The 26196-nt window shown below is 41.4% G+C and overlaps 1 protein-coding gene across 2 annotated transcripts in view; it reads left to right on the forward strand.

The window, feature by feature from the left end:
• MEGF10 (multiple EGF like domains 10) overlaps window positions 1-26196 on the forward strand; it is a 148808-nt gene that overhangs the window by 17248 nt on the left and 105364 nt on the right. For both annotated transcript variants that reach the window (XM_050945622.1, XM_050945621.1), the window contains exon 2: window positions 25619-25751. In XM_050945622.1, the coding sequence (XP_050801579.1) occupies window positions 25636-25751 (116 nt within the window). In that variant the 5' untranslated portion in view covers window positions 25619-25635. The remainder of the gene's footprint in view (window positions 1-25618; window positions 25752-26196) is intronic.

Here is a 26196-nt window from a genome sequence, read left to right on the forward strand (position 1 = left end):
ACCTGCCAGTGAGATTGAAACACATATTTTAAACTGTAGGCTTTATTTTAGTAAAAATGATTGATTGCCTGTTGTGAAGAGTTTGATTTTATTTTTTAGTTATTGCAAAATTTAGAAATAAAATGATCAGAAGCATAGAATTATTTTTCTTTGGTATGTTCAGGCAACTGTATTGGGCCTGATATTCTTCTCACTTATACCAGAATAAATGTGGAGTCAATGGAGTTACAATGTAACTGAGGTAAGTGAGAAGAACAGGAGGCACACTATCCATTCTTAATGCACTGTACAATGTGTGAACAAATGCTATTGTGGACTCCAAACATTGCGAAGCTGCTTCCAAAGTCCATACAATTGGTCTCTTCTAGTGGAACATTAAAGGAAAAATGCTAAACTTCTTACTCGGACTCGAAGTCTGCTGAAAATGTACAGCATGAGTGTATTTATGCTTTATCATTGTGATGGATGAAAGGCACTACATTCTGTAAGTCTCTGGGACAAAGGGGAGATTTGGCCCATTGTTGTTACCCTGAGCTACCATAGAACCAGTGCTACATTTATATGATGGCTAAGCCTTGGTACGTTAAAGAAGGAGATTTGATATTTCTTATGATGAGAGGTCAAGCCATAAGAAAGTCATACTCACTAGCTCTGGCAAAGCTGCATATAACCCACAGAGGAATATATTATTAATTATTATAGCAGAAAAATACATAAAGATAAACATTTTGATTTGTGATAATAAAAAGACACAGAGAATACATTGAGATACTTGTTTACTCTAATGGCTCCAGTTTGCTGCCAGTAGTTTCTTCCATCTCCAATATCCATCTGTTCCTCCACTACAACCTAGAGAGCCATGACGAAACTTAATCTCTTCACTGAAACACTTTCAATTAATTTTCTGCAATTTTAATACACATTTTAAGACTAGACTTCTTTTCCCATAACTACAGTTCTTGTCAAATTGTTTTATGTATGAATAACATAAAAGCTTAAAACATGTTATCCACTATGGGCGAACTGCAAAGGTTTAGTGGCTTGGTTAAGCATCCCAAAGTTTGGATACTTTTCCATTGTTCTAAAATATTTGAGGACTCCAAGCCTATGACCTTTCAGACTGTCTACTTTCCTGTGCACACCTTTTCCTTACAGATCTCAGATTTTCTAACCCTATTTTGGTCTGCAGTAGGACATTTAAAGAAAGTGAATCATCCTCTGTTGAACAAAGTCATATTGGGAAGCAGCCATGAAACACTCTCCTCTCTGGCAGTGAACTGCCTGAGGAAAGATGCAATGACACCTTGTCTTTCTTCCTCTCCTTACATGGCTATTTTTTGGAATGAACAAGTAGTTTCCTTGCTAGAATCCACTGCAGTCCGTGGAGCTTGCATCCTAGGATGCAGCAACTTCTTGTTCTTGCCAGAATCTCTTATGGGGCTTTCAGAATTGCTCCTGTTTGCACCAGATGTGTCTGTCTCCAAGTGAAATGCCAAAGCTTTAATATACCTGGCTTTCCTTTTAGGCATCATAGGATGTAAATTAGTTCACTGTAGTTAACATCTTGAAAAGTAAATGGAAAAGTAATTAAATGAAAGAGCAGAAAACAATGCAACGGCAAAAGCATCTAATAGTAATTAATTCCCCAGTAGAAAACTGATGGTGGTAATTCGCTCAGCTGGGCAGCCTGATTGAGTAATTGCCCCATCAGCCCTGGGCTGATAAAAAAAAAAAGGCGAAGGAAGGAAGAAAGGAAGGAATAAATAGCGCTAGGTTAGCCAGACAGAGGCTCAGAACAGGGAGTCTTCTGTTACCCTCAGGCCCTAGTGAGAGGGCCAGAAGCTAGTTGAATATTGTAAATAGGCTGTTGTACAAGGACTGTTGTGAAATTGGTGGAGGGAACACAAAATAAAAAGACATAGTGAAGGCACAACCATGGGGGTCTGGGCAGTTTTTGTGGCAAGAAGGCAAGAGAGGAGCCACGCTCTGTGACATTGCTCAATCCTGTTTTTATTTTTTAAAGGCCTCTTTTGTAGACTTGACTGAATTCTCTTGACTTCTGTTGAAGTAAATGAGAGTTGAGGGCACTTAGCATCTCTCAGGATTAACCCCAAACTCATACATTTCATGACTTTGATGATGATATTACACACAGGGCTACTTTCACTGAGGCTGAAAGGTGTATTGGAGGCAGCATGGTCCCATGGATAGACCACTAAACAAGAGGTCAGGAGACTTTAGTTGTTTTTCCAGCTTTGTTATTGACCTGTTGTGTGAACTTGGCCAAGTGACTCCATCTCTTTGTGCATTAGTTACCTGTTTTGTAAAATCTGGATAAAAATATTTTCATTCTTTATAAGAAACTTTGAGAACTACTTTATGAAAAGTATTGTATAATTTAGCTTAAAGCTGTGTTTTAGTTAAACAAATAAAATCCACCAATTGCAGAAATAAGGAAAGTTTTAAGAAAAGCGGATGTTGTACAAGACACATGGGAAGCAGGAGAGAGACCATAGAGATGGAGAGGCATGGGAACTTGAGCCACAATATAAATTAGCTGGTGCTTAGAGCAGTATGAAACAATCTTGGAGTTCTGATTTCTCTAACTGTTCAACAAAGACATTCTAGTAGTGACAGACAACACTTCTGCTATGGCCCATATCAATAAGCAAGGAAGAGCTTTCTCAGAAAGAGGCCACTCCCCTACTCTTCTGGAGGAGAAAAATCTCATATCCCCGTGTGCCCTCTACTTGAAAGGGAAACTCCATCGCAGCAGACTTGTCCAACAGGACATTGATAGATTGGGCCGAATGGAGTTTCAATCTTCTGATCAAATCCATGGGCAGACTGACAGTGGATTTCTTCACATCAAGTTACAATAGTAAGACATCTGACTTCGTTTCCAGAAAACTGGATCAACTGTCCATAGCAATAGATATTGTCTCCCAGAGCTGGCTATGATCACTTCTCTACACATTCCACCCATCTACATACTCTCCAGAACAATGCACAAAATCAGTAAGGAGGCGGCAATAACAATAATAATAAACTCCATCACTCAAAAGGCCAAGGTTCTCTGTCCTCGTCAATATGGCAGCTTTCCCATTCACTTTCTTTCCTCACAATAGAAACATACTATTTCATGCAAATCATTCCTGTATTTTAACAAGAAAGGCTGACAGTTAAAGAAGGAAGGGTATGTACTTGGATAAGCTGATAAACATTTTGCTAGGATCAAGGAAGGCATGGACTAAAAGCACGTGCTCCACAAACAGGAAAAGTTCAATTGCTGAAATAAGGAATATAATAGAATATCTGCTAAGGCCAGAGGAGGCAGGCCATGGAATTCTTACCAGGTGTCTGATCATGGACCTAAATCTTTAATCTCTAAAGTATAAAGTAGCAGCTCTATCCAGCATATTGGAGCCAATAGACTGGAGGAATATTTCACTTCACCATGACATCAAGAGATTCCTCAGAGTGGTGTCCCTAATTATCCCTACATTGTGTGCATAGAACTCTGCCAGGGGATCTCAGTTTGGTTTTAAATATCATCACAAAGCATACAATCCAATTGTTTGGGAAGATGTCTCTACTTGCTGTCAATCAAGTTGGCCTTCCTCATAGCTATCAATCTCAAAAAGAAGAATGTCAGAGCTGGGAGCATCGTAAGCCATGATGTTGTACCTTTCACAAGGTAGCAGAATTAGTTCAGCTTTCATCCCAAAACTGAGCACCTAGTTCTACAGGTTGCAAGAGATAGTATCACCTTCATTCTCACCAAAACTTTCTAATCTATCAGAACAGCTCTGGATAGGCATTGAGCTCTCAAGATTGAATGCACAAAGACTTTTCAGAAGTCTAATACTCTGTGTCATATCAAACAGCCAAGGGCAAGAAAGCCTCAACGACTTCAGTTTCAAGATGAATCATAGAATATTAGGGTTGGAAGAGACCTCAGGAGGTCATCTAGTCCAACCCCCTGCTCAAAGCAGGATCAACACCATCTAAATCATCCCAGCTAAGGCTTTGTCAAGACGGGCCTTAAAAACCTCTAAGGATGGAGATTCCACTACTTCCCTAGATAACCTATTCCAGTGCTTCATCACCCTCCTTGTGAAAGTGTTTCCTAATATCCAACCTAGACCTCCCCCACATCAACTTGAGACCATTGCTTCTTGTTCTGTCATCTACCACCACTGAGAATAGCCTAGCTCCATCTTCTTTGGAACCATCCTTCAAGTAGTTGAAGGCTGCTATCAAATCCCTCCAACTCTTCTCTTCTGCAGACTAAATAGCCCGTTTCCTCAGCCTCCCCTCATAAGTCATGTGCCCCAGCCCCCTGATCATTTTTGTTGCCCTCCACTGGACTCTCTCTAATTTGTCCACATCCTTTCTCTAGTGGAGGGACCAAAACTCGACACAATACTCCAGGTGTGGCTTCACCAGTGCCAAATAGAGGGGAATAATCACTTCCCTCGATCTGCTGACAGTGCTCCTACTAATACAGCCCAATATGCCATTGGCTTTCTTGGAAACAAGGGCACACTGCTGACTCACATCCAGCTTCGCATCTACTGTAATCCCCAGGTCCTTTTCTGCAGAACTGCTGCTTAGCCAGTCGGTCTCCAGCCTGTAGCAGTGCATGGGATTCTTCCTTCCTAAGTGCAAGACTCTGCACTTGTCCTTGTTGAACCTCATCAGATTTCTTTTGGCCTAATCCTCCAATTTGTCTAGGTCAGTCTGGACCCTATCCCTATCCTCCAATATATCTACTTCTCCCTCCCCAGTTTAGTGTCATCTGCGACTTTACTGAGGGTGCAATTAATCCCATCATCCAGATTATTGATAAAGATGTTCAACAAATCAAATGGAACAGTGGAGAAGTATACAAAGCAAAGAGTTTGATTCTTCATTCAATGGACAGGGCTCTCTGAAGCTTAGTAGCAATGTGGGCAGAAAGATCATATGCTCCATATATTGAAATTTGTAAGGTGGCTGCATAGTTCTCTGTTCTTACTTACACAAAGTTTTACAAAATAAAATGTAGACAGGAAAACTAGCCATTCGGCCTCCCAAAATGGGTAATTGGGTACCTCTATGGCCATTTCAGTGCCCAAACTGAAAATGGTAACCTAACTGAGGTGGAAAAAAAAATCAAAATATGGACCATGTCTCTAGTAAGTAAACTACTGAAATGAGATTGATACCTTTTTAGTGTGTGTCACCTCCCACCTTCTATCTTTGTATACAAATTTGATTCATAAGAATAAAAGATCACAAAATGTAATATAGTAGTTCTTTGTTGTCCCAGCACTTGGTTGTTGATCTACAACCACATCAAAATAGTGCTACACAACTGTAAGCAAACATGAAACTTAGTCCCATTTGGCATTGTGGATTGCTGACTGCTCTCATTAGACACAATCTTATAAAATGTGCGTGTAAATTATTATAACTCTTCTGAAACCAGTAAATGTTTCTAATAAAAAAAAAATCAACCATTCAACCACACAACTCTTTACTGAATGAACCTGGGCCAATAGATACATTATTTTAACTGACCAACAGCAGAAGCCATAACAGATAAGGCGCTAATACCATTTGGGCTATAAGTTATAAGTTTATTTATGCAATGTGCCTGTTTTTGGCTGAGTCTCTGACGCATGCACTCCAGTCAATCACAGTAAAGTGCCAAATAACAGATGTGGCAATTAAGCTGAAGAACTCTGTCTCTCTCTTTTAATTTTTATTATAGAGAATAACAAAGTACCTCATTAAACCCAGCATCATAGAGATTTTTGAATTTGGTGTACAAATGTCTGTAAAAATCAGATCACTGAATGGGGTTCATTGTTAATGTAGGTACTTTGTCAGACAATGTGTGAATAGACCATTTTTGTAATGACAGAATGCTTTTGGTGCTGCTGCCCTTTTGCAGCCAGTAATGGAAAGAGATGCAGATTTAAAGAATGCAACATGTGTCATATAAGGATCACAGTTTTGGGATTTAAGTCCTTCTGCTCATGTTAATAAAAAATGCAGTCTCAATTCTTCTAGCTTCAAATTACGCTGCTTGCAGCAGGAATTAGCTTCAGACTTCACTTTTAGAAAGGTTTCAGATAACCTGAAACCAAAGTAAATTAACATATTTTAATAAGGGAAATTATCTAGAAAAAATATTAATTACAACCAAAGGGGTCTTTCTTTGATTGTTACAGTTTCTAAGGCAAGTGCCTTCATTAGTTTCCTTTCATGATGAACCAGGCTCTGTTTTTAAAGCAGAGTCGGGTTCATCATTAAAGGAAAAGGATGTAAGGATTTAATGATTTGGGACATCTTTAAAAAAATGTTTTTTGTAGTAAGAGAAACTGAAAGTGATGTAAATCACAACTGGAAACTTTGATATTAAATCACTCTTAATTATCAAAGCATTTTTATGCATAATATGTAACATTGTTTACTTTGCCGTTGGTAGAAGGGACATCTTTTACTACTCCCAATCCCTAATATTAAAAATATTATATTTTTTGGAGTTTAAATTCATTTACTAACATTTCTCTTTATTCTATAAAAAGCAAAATTTTACTTTCAGGAGAATTTTAAAAAAGCCCTGCGAGGCTCTGGATTTTCTAATGTTCAGCTGATTTTACAGCAAACCAGTTGTTAATGTTGTTATTGGCCTGCAGGTGTTAAGGGCTCACAACTAGGAAAATTAGACCAATTTCCTTGTCACCCTGTGTTAATGAGGCTTGAATGTGACCTTGCAAATCAAACAAGTTAGTAAGTAAATATATAAAGGTCTAGGCTGATTTCGGGCAAGGATCATATAAGGATATATAGTTTTCAGTACCGAAGACTCATGCTATAGTTGTGTCTTTTTCCCAAAGACAAGCACATAGAATAAAATTAAATCTTGCCTGTGACTCCACATGTAAACCAGGAGGGACAAAGATGCATGCAAGAGGAATCGTCACGTAAACAGAGGTTCATGAATGTGGTGCCTGATGGCAAGAGTGTGTAGACAAACATCGCAGTGAAAGGGGATGGGTATGCAGGGAAAATGAGTATAAATCTGATCTAGCAAGTGCACATGCTGTTCATTATAGCACTCTTCATTCAGCATAGTTAGCAGTAAGCACATTGCTTTTGCAAAGAAAAGAAGTGAAAAGAACTTCAAGTGCTGGTGAGTCAGCCTAGTGTGTAACATCTTGCCTCTTTGTGTACGTCTACCTCCCGGATTGGCAGGTAGCGATCGATCTATCGGGGATCGACTTATCGCATGTAGTGTAGGCACGATAAATCATTCCCTGATCACTCTCCCGTCGACTGCTGAATCCAGCAGTGTGAGAGGCGGAAGCAAAGTTGACGGGGGAACCGTGGCCATCGATCCTGTGCCGCAAGGATGGAAAGTAAGTAAATTTTAATTGGATCTAGGATACGTCGACTTCAGCTATGCTATTCTCCTAGCTGAAGTTTCGAATCTTAGATCGATCCTCCCACCCCCCAGTGTAGATCAGGCCTAAATCTTGGTCCCATTGAAATCTCTTGGCAAAATTCCCTCTGATTTCAATGGGAACAGGATTTGGCCCTTAATATTTATTGATTTGTTAAGTAATTTTAAGTAGCAAAAAAGGACCTTTCAGTTTTGCATGTTAGTCACTCTGATTCTGAGGCTATGGCTACACTTGAAATTTCAAAGCGCTGCTGCGGCAGCGCTTTGAAGTGTGAGTGTAGTCGGAGCGCCAGCGCTGGGAGAGAGCTCTCCCAGCACTGCACGTAAACCAATCCCTTACGGGTGTAGCTTGCAGCGCTGGAAGCCGCTCTCCCAGTGCTGCGGCACTGATTACACTGAGGCTTTACAGCGCTGTATCTTGCAGCGCTCAGGGGGGTGTTTTTTCACACCCCTGAGCGCGAAAGTTGCAGCGCTGTAAAGTGCCAGTGTAGCCATGGCCTGAGGCAAAAAAAGATCGTTTCCCTTGCGGGGGAAATGAAGGAATGGTGCCCATTTTACTCTTTGTGAATGAGTGCCTGATTGCATGTCATGCTCATTAATTTCTTCATACCTTGGCAATGTGGGCAAATACATTTCTGGGTTACCCAGACTTCTATATCAGTGTACTGTGGTATAATGCTGACATGAGGGAGATCTTCTGTAATGAATCATAGATTGCTTTGAACGAGATTCCTAAAGGTATAAAGAAAGGCTTATAATAAATGGCATTGAACTGCTCAAAATTTTCATAGATTCTTAGAATGAGATGGCACTCATAGTTAATTAACATATTTTTTTCATTTTAAGTCACAACATTTGAATGTTAAATTCTGTAATAAAGTACAGTGATAAGAGCCTGTGGGAGCCATATTCTCAATATATGTCAAGAATGCAGAGTCTATTTTATACAAAATAATACACTTTCTTTTGTGTAGTGTCTCCTATTCAGACAGTATTCTTGGATGATTTAACAAGTTAAATGCAGTGATACAGTACTACAGCTAAACTTTTAAATATATGATAATAGATAGAGTGAAATTAAGGGGCATAAGCAAATGACGTGTCCATAGATGAGATTTTGAAAATATGTCAATGATGGGGGAATGGAGAGTATAGAAGAAAGGCTCTTACAGCTGGTGAGAGCTGCAGAGAAGAAGGATCTTGCATCAGCAATAATGAGATATATAAAGGAAAAGAGAGGATGCTAGTGATATATGTGTGGATGAACCTGGAAGAAAGTGGGGAAGGGGGAGAGAGAGAGAGATAAAGTGTCTTAAAGAATGTCAGAGCAAGATGACAGAGGTATTTTAAAAGGAAGGGGGATAAGTTTGGATTGGATCCTAAAATGAAGAGCGAGCTAGAGGAGTTGTCTGAGCAAAGTGGTTAAACTCTTTTATATATGGTGAGAAGGCTGCCAGTGGCATATGCTGAAATCTGGAAAGCTAGGACCTGAGCAGGCCATAGAAGAGGGAGTCAGAATAGTCAAGATAGAAGAAATGAAGGCAGGAATTAGGATTTCAGCAGAGCTGGAGTTGAGGAATGAGTGTACATGGTTAATAGGATTTTCTTGGGCAACTTGTCAGCAATCACAAGGTGTTCATAGTTCTATTCAGAAATTCAATATTTTTATCTCATATTTCTTTTATGGGATGGTAATCCCAAAGCATCTGAGGTTAGATTTATCCTCAACAAATTATTCTGACTGAGAGTATGCCAAAGATGAGACACGTGGTGCTAGACCAGACTGAATTTTCCCGTATCTTGTTATTCTGCACTATAACCACTAAATCACAATTCTTCACATACACAAATAACAAACTACAAGCATGCATTTCTTTTAAAAGCAAAGATCTGGTTATTCCAGAACAGTACCACCACTATTCAATCATTCCCAGTCACAAAAAGTCATTCCTGGTGCAATGTAAGGCCATACCTTCATGGAGCAATTCTGGAAGAGATTGTGCCCATGCTACAATTTTCACTGGGAAGCTGCAGTATGTGGGCCTCTCCATGTTTGGCAAGAACTGCTGGCTGTTGAGGAGGGAAGACAGGAAATGGACTCACTCCTTTTGGCATTACATGATTCTGGGAAACCTAGGAGGGAGCAGTCTCTGTGCTTTAGGATTCTCAACGACTGTGACCATGTCTGACTGCTCCACTTCGGCAATAGAGGGGAAGCTTCTTGCAACTTTCTCTTCCCTCCTTATGCAACTGCCCAAAGCCCAGTCACATGCTGATCCTTTGTGTTTACATTCCTTAAATACTGATAGATGCATATCACACTCTTTCTCCCCTCATCATTTAACTAACTGTACTATTTAGTTCTCGTAATCTTCACTCATTAATCCATCATTCTAGTCTTTGAATAATTTTTGTGCTTCTTGAACTCCCTCCAGTTTGCCATCTTTCTGAAATGGAAGCTGCTCAAATTGTGTTCGGTATAGTAAGTACGCTGTCCCTAAAGCCATATACAGAGGGACTATCCTTTTCCTGTTTTGTGTTATGATATTTTGCCCATGCAGCCCGAAATCTCATTAGCTTTTTGGCTGCTGTAACATATTGCAAGTTCCTATCTAATTTGCAATCCAATATCACCCTAGGTCTCTTTCAGCATTATTGCCTTTCAAGTATTCTCATCCTATTGAACATCTCTGTTTTGGGTTATCCCCCTTTCCAATATGACTCTCATTTTGTAATTGTTTGCCTGAATTTTTGACTTCTCTATTATTTCTCTCTTCTCACAGATGTTTGCAATATCTTTCAATGTAGTAACATCTGTGAATTTAATTAATATGCCACTTACCTTTCCCTCCAGATCATACATAAAGATATTAAATAAAACGGAACCTAACATTGATCCTAGTAGTGCCTCACTAAAAACCTCTCTTATTAACATGCTGCCATTTATTTACATTTGCCTTTGTTTAGAATCCTTCAGCCAGTTTACAGTCCATGTGACAATGATCATATGGAAGTAAATTCATATTTGTTTTACATGCAAGATTTTCTGAGTCACTGCATCAAACTCATTTTTAATCTCCACATATAAAACGTATACTGCGTTACATTCTCTTCATCCATTAATTTTTTAATGTAATCAGTAAAAACAATTGGGTTTTTAATAGTCACAAGTTATCATGAGACTAATCATTGCTGACAAGATGGAGTCAAATTCAAGTTTTGATAAGTTGTTTTGGTTTTATTGTTGTTTTAATTAAGGTTTGTGTCCCTGGCAAGGTGTCATAAACAGATGGTTAAGGGTTAATGTCTCTTTTACCTGTAAAGGGTTAAGAAGCTCAGTAAACTTGGCTGACACCTGACCAGAGGACCAATAGGGGGACAAGATACTTTCAAATCTTGGTGGAGGGAAGTCTTTGTTTGTGCTTTTTGTATTGTTTGTTGTTCGCTCTTGGAACTGAGAGGGATGGGACATCATTCTAGGCTCTCCAAATCTTTCTGAATCAGTCTCTCATGTTTCAAAATTGTAAGTAATAGTCAGGCAAGGTGGATTAGTCTTACGTTCGTTTTCTCAACTTGTAAATGCTTCTTTTTGCTGGAAGGATTTTTACCTCTGTTTGCTGTAACTTTGAATGTAAGGCTGGGGGAGGGGTGTCCCTCTGGTCTGTATGTACCATGTAAAGCATTTTCCATCCTGATGTTACAGAGATAATTTTTACTTTTTCTTTCTTTAATTAAAAACTTTCTTTTTAAGAACCTGATTGATTTTTCCTTGTTTTAAGATCCAAGGGATTGGGTCTGAAATCACCAGGGATTGGTGGGGGGAAAAAAGAGGGGATGGTTAATTCCTCCTTGTTTTCAGATCCAAGGAGTTTGGATCGGTGTGAAGCCTCTCAAGGCAACCCAGGGAGGGGAAAGTCTGGGGGGAAAAGGAGGGGGATGGTTAATTTCTCCTTGTTTTAAGATCCAACTTAGAGGGGTTTGGATCTGTGTTCCCCAGGGAAGGTTTTGGGGGAACAGAAAGTGTGGCAGACACTAAATTCTGGCTGGTGTCAGCATACCAGATATAAGCTAGTAATTAAGCTTAGAAGTGTTCATGCAGGTCCCCACTTTTTATACTCTAAAGTTCAAAGTCTGGGGAAAAAACCGTGACATGGTGAGCTGCGGTTTGGGATTCTTAGGAACCAAAAGCCAGCGTAGGATTTTTTAGGAACCAAAAGCCAGTAGGATTTTTTTTCTCTTCTTTCTAGCTGCTTGGAAAGCAGCCTGAGGGCAGAGATGTTAAGTTTTTTTACAAGGGTCTTTGTTAAGAGGAGGCTTCAAGCTGTGAGACAGCAGACAGCCAGCAAAAGGCATTTACAAGTTGAATTGTTTTCTTTCTTTCTACCTCTCGGGTATAGATAGTTAGAAAATCTCTGTTAACCAAGCAGCCCTGAGCTGAAGCATCCCAGTCAGTAAGCTGCAGGGGGGGTGCGGCCAGCACAAGAAAGCAGAAAAATGAGTGCCAAGAAAGCAGTTAAACAGGAAATGGCTAGGCCGGATGCAGAAGAGAAAACCAAAGAGGCTGACCTCAGAAGAAAGCTAGAGATAAGAGAAAAAGAGATGGAGATTAAAGAAAGAGAGAGAGAAAGAGAAGAAAGAGCCAAAGAGGCTGACCACAGGAGAATGATGGAGATGAAACAAAAAGAGATAGAGATAAAAGAAAAAGAAATGGAGATCCAATGGGAGACCCACCAGCGGGCCCTGGAATTAGCAAAGGTTAAGCCGGATGTACCAGCCAACCCTAACAACCCTTCTCCAGGTACTGTTCCCCATCCTAGGGAATTCCCCACCTATAAGGCAGGTGATGATACTGAGGCCTTCTTAGAAAATTTTGAAAGGACCTGCCATGGGTACAACATCTCTACAGACCAGTACATGATAGAGCTGAGGCCACAGCTCAGTGGACCCTTAGCAGAGGTGGCGGCTGAAATGCCTAAGGAACACGTGAACGATTATGAACTTTTTCAAACCAAGGCCAGAATCAAAATGGGGCTAACACCTGAGCATGCCTGTCGGCAGTTCAGAGCCCTAAGGTGGAAACTAGATGTGTCATTTACCCGACACACCTACCACATTGGAAAGAATTGGAATGCCTGGGTATCAGGAGCAAATGTTAACTCTCTGGAAGAGCTGTCCCTCCTAATGCAAATGGAGCAGTTCTTAGAGGGTGTTCCTGAGGAAATAGAAAGGTACATCCTAGATGGGAAACCCAAAACTGTAACTGAGGCGGGGGAGATTGGAGCCAGATGGGTGGAAGTGACAGAAAAGAAAAAAACTACTAGCAAGGGGAGCAAATATCACAGGGGGGCAAACCAAAAATAAACCCTATCACCAAGGACAACCCAAGACCCCACCTGCAACCCAAGGAAAGCCCCAGACACCCTATTGTCCCACCTCACCAGTCTCCAGCATCCCACCTTGGCCCAGTGACCAGTCAGCTGGGCAATGTTTTAAATGTAATGAACTGGGACATATAAAGGCCAACTGCCCCAAGAACCCCCACCGAGTACAGTTCATTACACCACCATCACACCAAAGATCCCCAGGCCTAGATGCCTCTCAAATACCCTCAGAGTGAAGTGAAACCTTGAGAGTGGGCGGAAAGAAGGTTATCGCGTGGAGAGACACGGGGGCACAAGTGTCAGCTATCCACCAATCCTTAGTGGACCCCAAATTCATCAACCCAAAGGCCCAAGTGACAATTTACCCATTCATGACAAAATCTGTAAACTTACCTACAGCTGAACTGCCTGTCCAGTACAAAGGCTGGTCAAGAATGTGGACTTTTGCAGTCTATGACAATTATCCCATCCCCATGGTGCTAGGGGAAGACTTGGCCAACCAGGTGAAGCGGGCCAAGAGGGTGGAAATGGTTACATGCAGCCAAGCCAGGCAAGCTTCCAGACCCATCCCTGTTCCTGAGCCGTCCACAAGGGCCCCGTCTGTGTTACCAGAGACCCACACAGAGGTGGTGGACCCAGGTCCCCTGCCAACGACTGAAACAGCTACAGTGCATCCAGTCCCAGAACCGGAACTGGAAAAGCCACCAGCACCAGAACCGTTGTTTTGATTCCAACTAAGTACCGGGTAAAGCTCTTGAGCTTAGCTCATGATCATCCCAGTGGCCATTCTGGGGTGAACAGAACCAAAGACAGGTTGGGGAAGCCCTTCCACTGGGAGAGGATGGGCAAGGACGTTGCTAATTATGTCCGGTCTTGTGAGGTGTGCCAAAGAGTGGGAAAGCCCCAAGACCAGGTCAAAGCCCCTCTCCAACCACTCCCCATAATTGAGGTCCCATTTCAGCGAGTAGCTGTGGATATTCTAGGTCCTTTCCCAAAAAGACCCCCAGAGGAAAGCAGTACATACTGATTTTCATGGACTTTGCTACCCAGTGGCCGGAAGCAGTAGCTCTAAGCAACACCAGGGCTAAGACTGTGTGTCAGGCCTTAGCAGGCATTTTTGCCAGGGTAGGTTGGCCCTCCGACATCCTTACAGATTCAGGAACTAATTTCCTGGCAAGGACCATGAAAAATCTATGGGAAGCTCATGGGGTGAATCACTTGGTTGCCACCCCTTACCACCATCAAACCAATGGCCTGGTGGAGAGGTTTAATGGAACTTTGGGGGCCATGATACGTAAATTTGTCAGTGAACACTCCAATGATTGGGACTTAGTGTTGCAGCAGTTGCTTTTTGCCTACAGGGCTGTACCACATCCCAGTTTAGGGTTTTCACCATTCGAACTTGTGTATGGCCACGAGGTTAAGGGGCGTTTACAGTTGGTGAAGCAGCAATGGGAGGGGTTTATGCCTTCTCCAGGAGCTAACTTTCTAGACTTCGTAAGCAACCTACAAAGCACCCTCCGACACTGTTTAGCCCTTGCTAAAGAGAACCTAAAGGATGCTCAGGAAGAGCAAAAGTCCTGGTATGATAAACATACCAGAGAGCGTTCCTTCTAAGTAGAGGACCAGGTTATGGTCTTGAAGGCACAACAGACCCATAAGATGGAAGCGTCATGGGAAGGACCATTCACGGTCCAAGAGCGCCTGGGAGCTGTTAACTATCTCATAGCATTCTCCACCTCCACTCTAAAGCCTAAAGTGTACCATGTTAATTCTCTCAAGCCCTTTTATTCCAGAGACTTAAAGGTTTGTCAGTTTACAGCCCAGGGAGAAGATGACGCTGAGTGGCCTGAAGGTGTCTACTACGAAGGAAAAAGTGACGGTGGCGTGGAAGAGGTGAACCTCTCCACAACCTTGGAACGTCTGCAGTGGCAACAGATCAAGAAGCTGTGCACTAGCTTTGCCCCATTGTTCTCAGCCACCCCAGGACGGACTGAACAGGCATACCACTCCATTGACACAGGTAATGCTCACCCAATTAGAACCCCACCCTACCAGGTGTCTCCTCATGCCCAAGCTGCTACAGAATGGGAGATCCAAAACATGCAACAGATGGGTATAATCCGCCCCTCTTACAATGCATGGGCATCTCCAGTGGTTCTAGTTCCCAAACCAGATGGGGAAATACGCTTTTGCTTGGACTACTGTAAGCTAAATGCTGTAACTCGTCCCAACAACTATCCAGTGCCTCGCACCGATGAGTTATTGGAGAAATTGGGACGTGCCCAGTACATCTCTGCAATAGACTTAACCAAGGGGTACTGGCAAGTACTGCTAGATGAACCCACCAAGGAAAGGTCAGCCTTCATCACCAATGCAGGGGTGTATGAATTTAATGTGCTTCCTTTCGGGCTGCGAAATGCACCCGCCACCTTCCAAAGACTTGTGGATGGTCTCCTGGCAGGATTGGGAGAATATGCAGTTGCCTACCTCGATGATGTGGCCATTTTTTCTGATTCATGGGCAGAACACCTGGAACACTTGGAAAAGGTCTTTGAGCGCATCAAGCAGGCAGGACTAACTGTTAAGGCTAAAAAGTGTCAGATAGGCCAAAACAGAGTGACTTACCTTGGACACCAGGTGGGTCAAGGAACAATAAACCCCCTACAGGCCAAGGTGGATGCTATCCAAAAGTGGCCTGTCCCAAAGTCAAAGAAACAGGTTCAATCCTTCTTAGGCTTGGCCAGATATTACAAGCGATTTGTACCACACTACAGCCAAATCGCTGCCCCCCTAACAGACCTGACCAAAAAGACCCAGCCAAATGCAGTTAAGTGGACTAATGAGCATCAGAAGGCCTTTACCCAGCTTAAGGCAACACTCATGTCTGACCCTGTGCTGAGGGCCCCAGACTTTGACAAACCATTCCTAGTAACCACAGATGCATCTGAGCGTGGTGTAGGAGCAGTTTTAATGCAGGAAGGACCGGATCAAAACTTCCATCCTGTCGTGTTTCTCAGCAAGAAACTGTCTGAGAGGGAAAGCCACTGGTCAATCAGTGAAAAAGAATGCTACGCCATTGTGTATGCCCTGGAAAAGCTACGCCCATACGTTTGGGGACGGTGGTTCCAGCTACAAGCTGACCATGCTGCGCTAAAGTGGCTTCATACTGCCAAGAGAAACAACAAAAAACTGCTTCGATGGAGTTTAGCTCTCCAAGATTTTGATTTTGAAATTCAGCACTTTTCAGGAGCTTCTAACAAAGTAGCTGATGCACTCTACCATGAAAGTTTCCCAGAATCAACTGGTTAAAAATTGTCCTTAAAATGTGAAAAGTCTTGTAGTTACATAATTAGTAGTATATGTAAAGGTGCATGTGTTTTTTTTTAAACTGTTTATTCTAAAGTTCTAGGAAGAAATCACAGCCAGTGTGGTTCAACACTGTCTGAGATTTGGGGGGCGTGTCATAAACAGATGGTTAAGGGTTAATGTCTCTTTTTCCTGTAAAAGGTTAAGAAGCTCAGTAAACCTGGCTGACACCTGACCAGAGGACCAATGGGGGGACAAGATACTTTCAAATCTTGGTGGAGGGAAGTCTTTGTTTGTGCTTTTTGTTTTGTTCGTTGTTCGCTCTCGGGACTGAGAGGGACGGGACATCATTCCAGGCTCTCCAAATCTTTCTGAATCAGTCTCTCATGTTTCAAAATTGTAAGTAATAGTCAGGCAAGGCAGATTAGTCTTATGTTTGTTTTCTCAACTTGTAAATACTTCTTTTTGCTGGAAGGATTTTTACCTCTGTTTGCTGTAACTTTGAATGTAAGGCTGGGGGAGGGGTGTCCCTCTGGTCTGTATGAATCTGAGTACCCTGTAAAGCATTTTCCATCCTGATTTTACAGAGATAATTTTTACCTTTTCTTTCTTTAATTAAAAACTTTCTTCTTAAGAACCTGATTGATTTTTCCTTGTTTTAAGATCCAAGGGATTGGGTCTAAACTCACCAGGGATTGGTAGGGGAGGATGGTTAATTCCTCCTTGTTTTCAGATCCAAGGAGTTTGGATCTGTGTGAAGCCTCTCAAGGCAACCCAGGGAGGGGAAAGTCTGGGGGGAAAAAGAGGGAGATGGTTAGTATCTCCTTGTTTTAAGATCCAACTTAGAGGGGTTTGAATCTGTGTTCCCCAGGGAAGGTTTTGGGGGAACAGAAAGTGTGGCAGACACTAAATTCTGGCTGGTGTCAGCATACCAGATATAAGCTAGTAATTAAGCTTAGAAGTGTTCATGCAGGTCCCCACTTTTTATACTCTAAAGTTCAAAGTCTGGGGAAAAAACCTTGACACAAGGAAAGACACTTTTTAAAAAAAGATGCTCTATGTCACGTGATGCGGCCTTACATTTATTTTGTGCCTTATCCCAAAGAGCTTTGCAAACAAATAGGGAATATAGCAGAGGAACTAAGACCTCTAGGATGAAATGATTTAACGTTACACTAAACAATGAGTTAGGAAAGGAAGCAAAGAATACCTTACCCTAGTGGAATTGAAGTGGGTATTTAAAATACATAGATTACAGCTACCAACAGAATTTGATGCTAACCTTGCTATTTTGGCAAGAAGTACCATGAATTCTTTAGGTGATACTCAAGTTCTGTCTGTCATCTGGGGACATTTTCAGGAGCACAGTCTTCTATCACCTAATGTTATTCTGCAGCATTGGCTTAGTCCTAAACAATAGGGATTGAGAGAGAGGAGGGCCACCTCCTATATCACCAACGCCATACTCAATATTGATTGTACAATTTGTAAACAATGTGAAAATGAAAGTATGATGAACAAGAGCTTATTTCTTTTTAAAATAACATCCTCTGCTATCATGTGCAGGATGGTTGTGTACCAATGTAATACAAGGGAATACAATGTGTCATGTTGTAGGGAGTGGCTCACAACTGTGAGTGCCAACTTCCCAAACCAGTGATATGTTCTATAATGATTTCACCAACATAGTAGCAAATGTGAATGCCTGAATCACTATATGAGTCTTACTCTAGAGTCACAGACAGTCCCCTTGGAAACTGCAGTCTATCTGGCAACCCAGGCAAGCTGGATTTAGTGATAAATTTAATGATCTATGGTTCCAAAAGGTGACAGAGTTGTAGTAATCTCTCAGTACTGAATATCTTTTGAAGACTAAACCAGGTTGACCTTGAGGATCTCTGCTTCTGTTTCCTAGCTTCAGGCCAGTGAGTGTCCAAACAGCAAAGACATGAAGAATTTTCATGTCAGCTATCTATATTTTCTTCTTCCAGAATTAAAGTTGATGGGACAGGCTTCCTTGTACATAGCTGCTTTACAGATGTGAGAAGGCAATTAGCCCAAGCTTCATATTGTGATGCTTCACAATGGAGCACTTAGTTTTAATACAAACAACAAGGAGTCCTTGTGGCATCTTAGAGACTAACACATTTATTTGGGCATAAGGTTTCATGGGCTATAACCAGGGGTGAAAGCAAGGTGGTACTGGCCGGTATGGCATACCGGTAAAAAGTGGCTCCTGGTACGGGCTCCTACCACCTTACTTTAAAGCGCTGCCGCTTTTGCACCCCTTGTCGGCGGCCCTGCCGGGTTCCTAGTGTCAGGGCTGCCAACGGCGGAGCGCAAGAGGGGCAGCAACATTAAAGCGCTGCCGCGGCAGCACTTTAAGTAGGGTTGTTAAGCACTACCGCGGCAGCACTTTAAGTAGGGTTGTTAAGCACTACCGCGGCAGCACTTTAAGCAGGGTCTTTGCCACAGCAGCGCTTTATTGTCACTGCCCTTTTGTCCCCCCAGGCTGCCAATGTGGGGGAGAGAAGGGCAGCAAAAGAAGCAGCTGCCCCGGGGCAGGCCATTTAAAAGGGCCCAGGGCTGCAGCCACTGCTACAGTAGTGGCAGCAGCGGCCAGAGCCCCGGGCCCTTTAAATTGCTGCTGGAGCCCCGGTGGTGCAGGCCAGGTAGACTGGAAGGGCTGGCTGGGGGATGCTGACCCCCAATTCCGCCATCTTCCTCCCAAGGCCCCGCCCCTTCCAGGGGGGGCCAGAGCTGGCTCCTGTACCGGTAAGTTTTCAATTTTACTTTCACCCCTGGCTATAACTCACTTCATTAGATGCATGAGGTGAAAAATACAGTAAGCAGGTATAAATATACAGCACATGAAAAGATGGGAGTTGCCTTACCAAGGGGGGCGGTCTGTGCTAAGGAGGCCAATTCAATCAGGGTGGATGTGGCCTATTCCCAACAGTTGATAAGAAGGTAGGCTGAGGAACCACTCCTTCTCCTGGGTTTAGAAGTTCAGAGCAGGCATTTTTACAGTTATAAAGCAAAACTTACATATTACCTTACAGCATGGGCTATAGATATTACAAGTAAGGTTAATGCATTCAGCAACTTTCAAGTGTTTTATAGAGTCTGAACATCCTTACAAGTCCAACACCTATCTTGAACGGGACAAGTGGTCTGATTTCCAGTTATGAATTTGTCAGTGCTCAGCCTTGGCAAGAGCTGGCACCTAGTTTACCAGTTTCACAGAGTGCACTGTAGATGATTAGAAAGTTTCCAAACAACCTATACAATATCTGTGCTAAAGGACAGAAATGAACAAAAAATATCTGACTGATTAGAACAAAGCAGATATTACTTTCCTGGACGTTCCTTTCCCAATTAAATATATGTTTCTGTTGCATGTTTCATGCTGCAGAGATAAAAGTACTTTTGCAAAATTGTGGGAAAGCTATATCAGCATTTCCCTTGCTCTTCAGTCCAGTGTGTCATGTTAGCAATTGTATCATACTATAGCTCTGTTGCGTTGCAGTTCTAATACTGCTTAATTCACCAACAGCATTTGATTCTGCTAACCATAAAATACTTCTCCACTGCCCTGAGCAGCTTCTGCTTCTTTCATGGTTTTCATTATCTTAGCTTTTGTTCCCCAACCTCTCCCAGCATTTACATTTTGTTAAGATAGACTAGAGTATAGTGGTTAGAGCAGAGAACTGTGAGTAGGGCCTCCATTTACCAATCTGTAAATGAGGAATGTTTGCTTTCCTTTCTTTTTTTCTACTTCTGATCCTGAACTTAATTTAAAAAAGGTAACTACATGCCAGGTATAGTAATATTACCTACCACTCTGGGGTTTTGAGGTTTTCTTAATTAGGTCCAGATTATCAAAAGTGGGTGCAGTGGGCACATCTACAAATCCCAGATTTGTGTGCACAAATCAGGTATAGTAAAAGTGACGTGGGACAATTACATGCCACCCCCGCTCCCGGGCACTTCTAAGAGGCAATACTTTCCCTCTCGCAAGCACAGAGTCTGAGTGTAGCAAAATCCTTTTAATAAAGGAGGGAAACAGTGCAGCATTATGTTGGGGAAACACCACTAACAGGATTCATAACACAAACCATGAGCAAAAGACCCACCCCCAAGTAAGTTTGGCAGTGTCCTTTTCCTGTCAGGGTCTTAAATCCAGCAACCCAAAAGCTCACCCAAAGTCCCAAAAGTCAAGCACCCCAAAAGTCTCTTGAGTCGAGCAACCCAAAAATCACCCAAAAGTCCAACAATCCCAGTCTCTGTTCCTGAGTTCAAAAATTTATCTGCAGAATTTTACCTCCCAGCCTGAGGGGGAGGCACAGTGGTGTAATTTTACCTCCCAGCCTGGGGCACCTTACATGGTCCGAGGCTGACTGCCCCGTCTCTCCATGGGGTTCTGCTGCAGCCTTCACCACTAGCCACGCCACCAGCCGCTCTACCCCTCCAGCCATTCCACTAACTGTTTCGCTCCACCAGCTGTCCCACAAGCTGCTCCAGTCCACCAGCCACTCAGCAACAAAGGTTCAGCCGCACACACCCTGAGCACTCAGTGATTTCAGCACTTAGAGATTTCAGCTTGTAGTAGGGGAGCCTCAGTGCTGGTGCACCATTATCCCGACGTGAATTCAGCTCAGTAGCCTGTAACTAGATTCCTAATAGAATTAAAATTAGCTCTAATATTCCACAGTAGAGAGAGAGGAGGAGATGCAATTAGCATTTCAAAAGGGCCCATACCATCAGGTACAAAGACCTGTCCCTACCCTCTCTCAATTCACTAGGTTTTGGAACCCATGTCCCTTGTCTAGTGAGTGCTACTTAGTTGATGGTGAGTCCCTCTGGCATTAAACAGTTTCATTGTCCTCGATTCGCATAATCGGGGTAACAACACTGTATTCTTCCTGCCCCAATAACAGAGAAACTGGGGATCCCGCAGCAGCCAAAGTGGCCATTTGGGCTGCTGTGGGTTCATGCTAGGCGGAGTGGGTGTGCCTATGCAAACAAGAATGGTCCCTGAAGTTCTTTTCCACAGCTCACCACCAAATGTCAGAGTAAAGCTCATTCTGACTCAGCTTACACTAGTAACAGAAAATGAGGCAGGGCAATCAAATTTTAACACCTTCTGTTGTGAACTATTGGGTGGTCATTGTTCATCCTATCCTATTCTTTTGAGGAAAAATGTGGTTAGAAAGACCTTATTGCTGTTGCTAGATTCAGTTTGTTTTTGTTTCAGGCATGCCTTGATGAAGGATGGGAGTGTACTTCATCTGTGTCAAAAGAGTTGCATTGATTAGTTACCAGTCAAATAAATTGCTTTTAAAGTTTACTCTGCGAATTTACACGTGGCCTTGGTGGAGCCCTCACATCTTACTTCTTAAATTGCTTGTTAGTTTTGCAGTGTTAAATATGATGTGACAAATTTCTTGGTTTTTAAGTATGAAAACATATTTCTGGCAATGAGGGAGCATTTTGAAGGCTTTTCTTCGCCTCTTTGGAATGCTTTACCATTGATTTAAATGGAATTACTTATAGCTCTAGGCCTGGTAGCAAGTGTTTACAACATCAGTGGCATAAATTATACAAAAAACTGTATGAGGTCAGAAGATCTTTCTCTTCTTACATGAGTTGTTTACTTACACATACTTTTGCTAATCAGTAACATGTAGACAGAGGACATATTCCAACACAAATGTTTTCAGCTCTTAGATCATTTGTACTGTATGTGGTAGACTGCATATTGGGGGCACTGGAAAAATACTGGTAATATTACCTGTTGAGCCTTTTGTAGCACTACATAGTAGCAAACATGGATCTCTGAGCAGGACACATCAGTGCAAAGTGTAGGCAGCAAGAGTTAAATGAATCATCTATGTTTTTTTTATTGCTAATGTAAACACTTTAGCAATGCTAATCAGTTGTACTGATTTTCTGTTTTGATTTTCCTTAATAATTAAGCAAAAGATCTGGAATGCAATCAAGTTTTACACTAGGGGGCTCATGCAAATGATTTTTTTAAAATATATTTTAAAATTTGTTAAATGTATCCAAAAGCAAAGTTGTTGAAGTTTTCTTTAAAAAAAAAAGAAAAAAGAGAAATCCAGTATACAGTCTACATATAAATAAAAATGTCTGTTTTAATGGAGGAAATCACCACTTTGTTGGTATTACTAAATTGAAAATGCAGCTGCTTTTATTTGTTTTTAAACTAACTCCATACTAAATACCTTGCCATGCTATGCAGAATGAGAGGGAAGTTCCAGAGTGAAATGTCTTCAGTCAGGCCTGGGTTTTGAAGGAAGGTTTTGAAAAACTGGGCAATCTCTGTGATCTCTACTTCACAATTTAAAAAATAAATAAATATTTTTTTAAACATGATCTTAAACTGCTTGCATATTTATTTTGTATTCTTGAGGAGGTACCATTAAGTAAGTCTATGTCTATTTCATGTTGCTTCTACCATGTTCCAATGCATTTTTATTTTTTTCCTTTTAAAATAATATGTCAATAGGTTTTGTGTTACTCTGTAGTGAAACTACTCAGAAACTTTTTGTTTCAGATACATTTATTTTACCAAAAATATTTTCATTACTTAAAAAATTAACTCTTCGGTGGGAAATCTACGTTATTTCTACATCATAAGTTAGCTTTAACAATCTTAGAATTGTTTTTGCCCAGATTTCGGAAGCCATGTATAAATATAGAGTTAATGTTAGAAACAGTCATCAAATGAGGATACAGGGCCAGATGCTCAGCTAGAGTAAAATGGTATAGCTCTATTGATTACAATGGAAACATGCCAATTTAAACCAAATGAGGATTTGGCCCAGTATAGCAGATCTATAATAGATCTTCCTTAATGCCTCTATAAAATCATTGTTTTAGTCTAATTTCTACTTTTACACAAAAAAGCAAATTCCAATTTGTAAGTGGATGATATTTTTGTTTGAACTGGTGACTCTGTATATAGTTTCTAATTTAAGGTAATTGTTTTTAAGTAGATGGCAAATTGCTGCTTACGAGCCTTCATTCTAATCTTTTGTGGGAACAATAATAAGAGGCTGGGTCTTAAAAAGTAAAAGCATTTCAGTATGTATTTTAAAATTCGGTAGCTGAAAATTCAGCTACAACATTCTCAAAGCAATTGGGCGGCATTTCAGTTTATTTTTAAGATAAGCTTTTTGATGGAGGAGGAAGTTGTGCTAGCATAGAATTTTATGACTTACAATTGGGGATTTTATATCAGACATCAATAAAATGATTTTTACGGATATTTTACAGTTAAATTTAGAAGCACAACAAAAAATTGGAACCAACTGTGAGAAAATCTTGCAAAAACTTAAAGCAAATTGGTTTAAAAAAAACCCGAAACATTGTCAAAGTATGTACTTGCATGGGAATTATGGGTCTGATTCTGCAAGGTATTGAGCAATTCCTGGAGGTGGTGAGCACTCTATACTCTCATTGAGGGGCTTGTTCAGCACCTTGCAGGTTTGAATAATATGTGATTCATATATATATATATATATAGATGAAATATATGAAAAAAGAAAAAAAGTGTAGCATTTATTTATTGTTTGTTTATCTGACTTCCATCTTTCCCTGTGATTTTGTTGTCAGTTTCACCATTCTAGACTGGGTAAACAATAATATGTATTAAAACATGCTAACTGTGAAGTTATGTGCATGTTAGTAGGATCTTCCATGTGTTAAAGATACAGTCCTTTTCCAAGTAAGTCTATCTTTTTGCTATCAGCATAGGATCCAGTTCAACTCTCTGTGCACAAGCATCGCCCTTGTATGCAGAGGGACATGTCTGTTCTCACAGCCAAGATCAGAACATGCACCCTTTTCAAAGTGTATTCAACCATCACTGGTCCAAGATCAGTCCTGATTTTGCCATTATTCACACCATTTCTATGCGTATCTTATCTGAATATAGATCTTTCTCATTTGCCTGGCTCTCCTCTGCTGGTGTGCACACACCACTGTGTATCATGCTGACCAATATTATCTAATTGTTTTCTTGTACTCCCCATTCTTTCTGTATCCTTTTCTTATCTCTTGTCTTATACTTAGCTAGTAGACTACTTAGAGCAGTTCTGTGCTTATGCAGCTCCTAACACAGTGGGGTCCTAGTCCATGACTAGGTCTATTAGCTTCTACAGTGATACAAATAATAAGCAATAAGAGTATTGAATTATATCAATAGGAGGAAGTATGGTCTAGTGAATAGGGCTTTGGACTCTGGAGACCTGGGTTCCATTCCTGATATAAACTTCCTTTGTGACCTTGTTCAATCTCTGATTCTAATCTGTTCCTTAGTTCCCCATCTGTAAAATTGGGGGGGGGGCGTATTTCACTACCTCAAAGAGGTATTGTGAGGCTACAATCCATTAATGATTGTGTAGTACTCAGACATAGTAAGGGGAGTCATTAGAAATAGATAGATGAAGAATTTTGGGATACAGTTTTTATGAGAGATGCTGTGCAAAAGACAGTTGTTTCACATTATACACTATCATGTTTTTTTATAAGTGAAGTTGGGTCTTGTTAAATTGTGGGACTCATAGCTCTAAATACTTTGTCACTAGAGTCAGGGCTGGCTCCAGCGTTTTTGCTGCCCCAAGCGGCAGGGAAAAAATAAGCCGCGATCGTGATCAGCGGCAGGTCGACCGTGCCGCTTTCTTCTTCGGCGGCAATTCGGCAGCAGGTCCTTGCCTCCAAGAGGGACTGAGGGACCCGCCGCCAAATTGCTGCCGAAGAGCCCGACATGCCGCCCCTTCCCCTTGGCCACCCCAAGCACCTGCTTGCTGAGCTGGTGCCTGGAGCAGGCCCTGCCTAGAGCCATTCTGTGAACAAGTGCTGTCTGCACTATTGGACAATACTCAACAAATTGCATCTTCATTCTGGTTGGGAACATCCCTGCTGCTTTAGTCTTCAGTCTTTTCTGAGCTAAAGATGTCAGTTGTTTTAATTTGTGTGTCTGTTCTGTGATATAGACAGATAACCACTAGTATGTAAACTGAGCCCATCTAACACAATTTCACTTGTGACACAGGTCTAGAGTGACCAGATAGCAAGTGTGAAAAATCGGGACAGGATGTAGGGGGTAGTATGTGCCTATATAAGACAAAGCCTCAAATATCGGGACTATCGCTACACAAATCTCCAGAGATGAAACTAAAGTGCATTTACTCACTCAGTGCCATCTAACCCATTCACATTTAATTTCTGATTTTGAATTCTGTTAAGGAGAGCCTTGTATTCCTACTATGAGGCTGTCACCATGTGTCTTGCTGTTAAATGCCTGCTATCCTACATAATCCGGTTTGGGGCCAGATTGTAACTTGGTGTAACCAATGGAGTTTCACCAAGGAAGAATTTGTCTCCCTATGTTTATAGTTTGAATATTACCTTGACATAATATAAATCATGTTTTTGTTCACAGGTCATTTATTTGAAAGAATGATTATTAATTTGAACTGGTTTGTGTGCTTCCCGGTTGTACTGTTTCATCAGTGGACGGGGACAACATTATCCTTGAATCTTGAAGATCCAAATGTGTGTAGCCACTGGGAGAGGTAATGTTTCTATTAGCATCATAGACCTGATATGTCCTTAGTTGCTTCTGATTATATTTATTATTTATTTTATACAGGACATTTCACATGCTTTAAAGTGTTTTATAAAATAATGAACTGTGGACCAGATCCTGCAGTTACTACAAGGGGAAAAATGAAAAATTGGGCCATGTATATGTAAAGGGACTATCTTGCTTTACACTGAAATGCAGTCATCTCTGGGGTAGGATGCAGCATCCATTATAAGGACACCAATAACATTACACAACCATACAGGGACAGAAGTTAATACGAATACCTTATCCAATTAAGTCAGCAGGGGAATTTGCATATTCAGAATATAATTAGCCATACTGGAATTGGGCCAAGTATGGTTAGGGTGCTCCTTTACTTTTCAGCTTTCCCTGAGTCTAAATTAAGACTTGTTGGCTTAATTTTTTGATGC

Source organism: Gopherus flavomarginatus, chromosome 3 (genome assembly GCF_025201925.1).
Source record: "Gopherus flavomarginatus isolate rGopFla2 chromosome 3, rGopFla2.mat.asm, whole genome shotgun sequence".
NCBI classification, from domain to species: domain Eukaryota; kingdom Metazoa; phylum Chordata; order Testudines; family Testudinidae; genus Gopherus; species Gopherus flavomarginatus.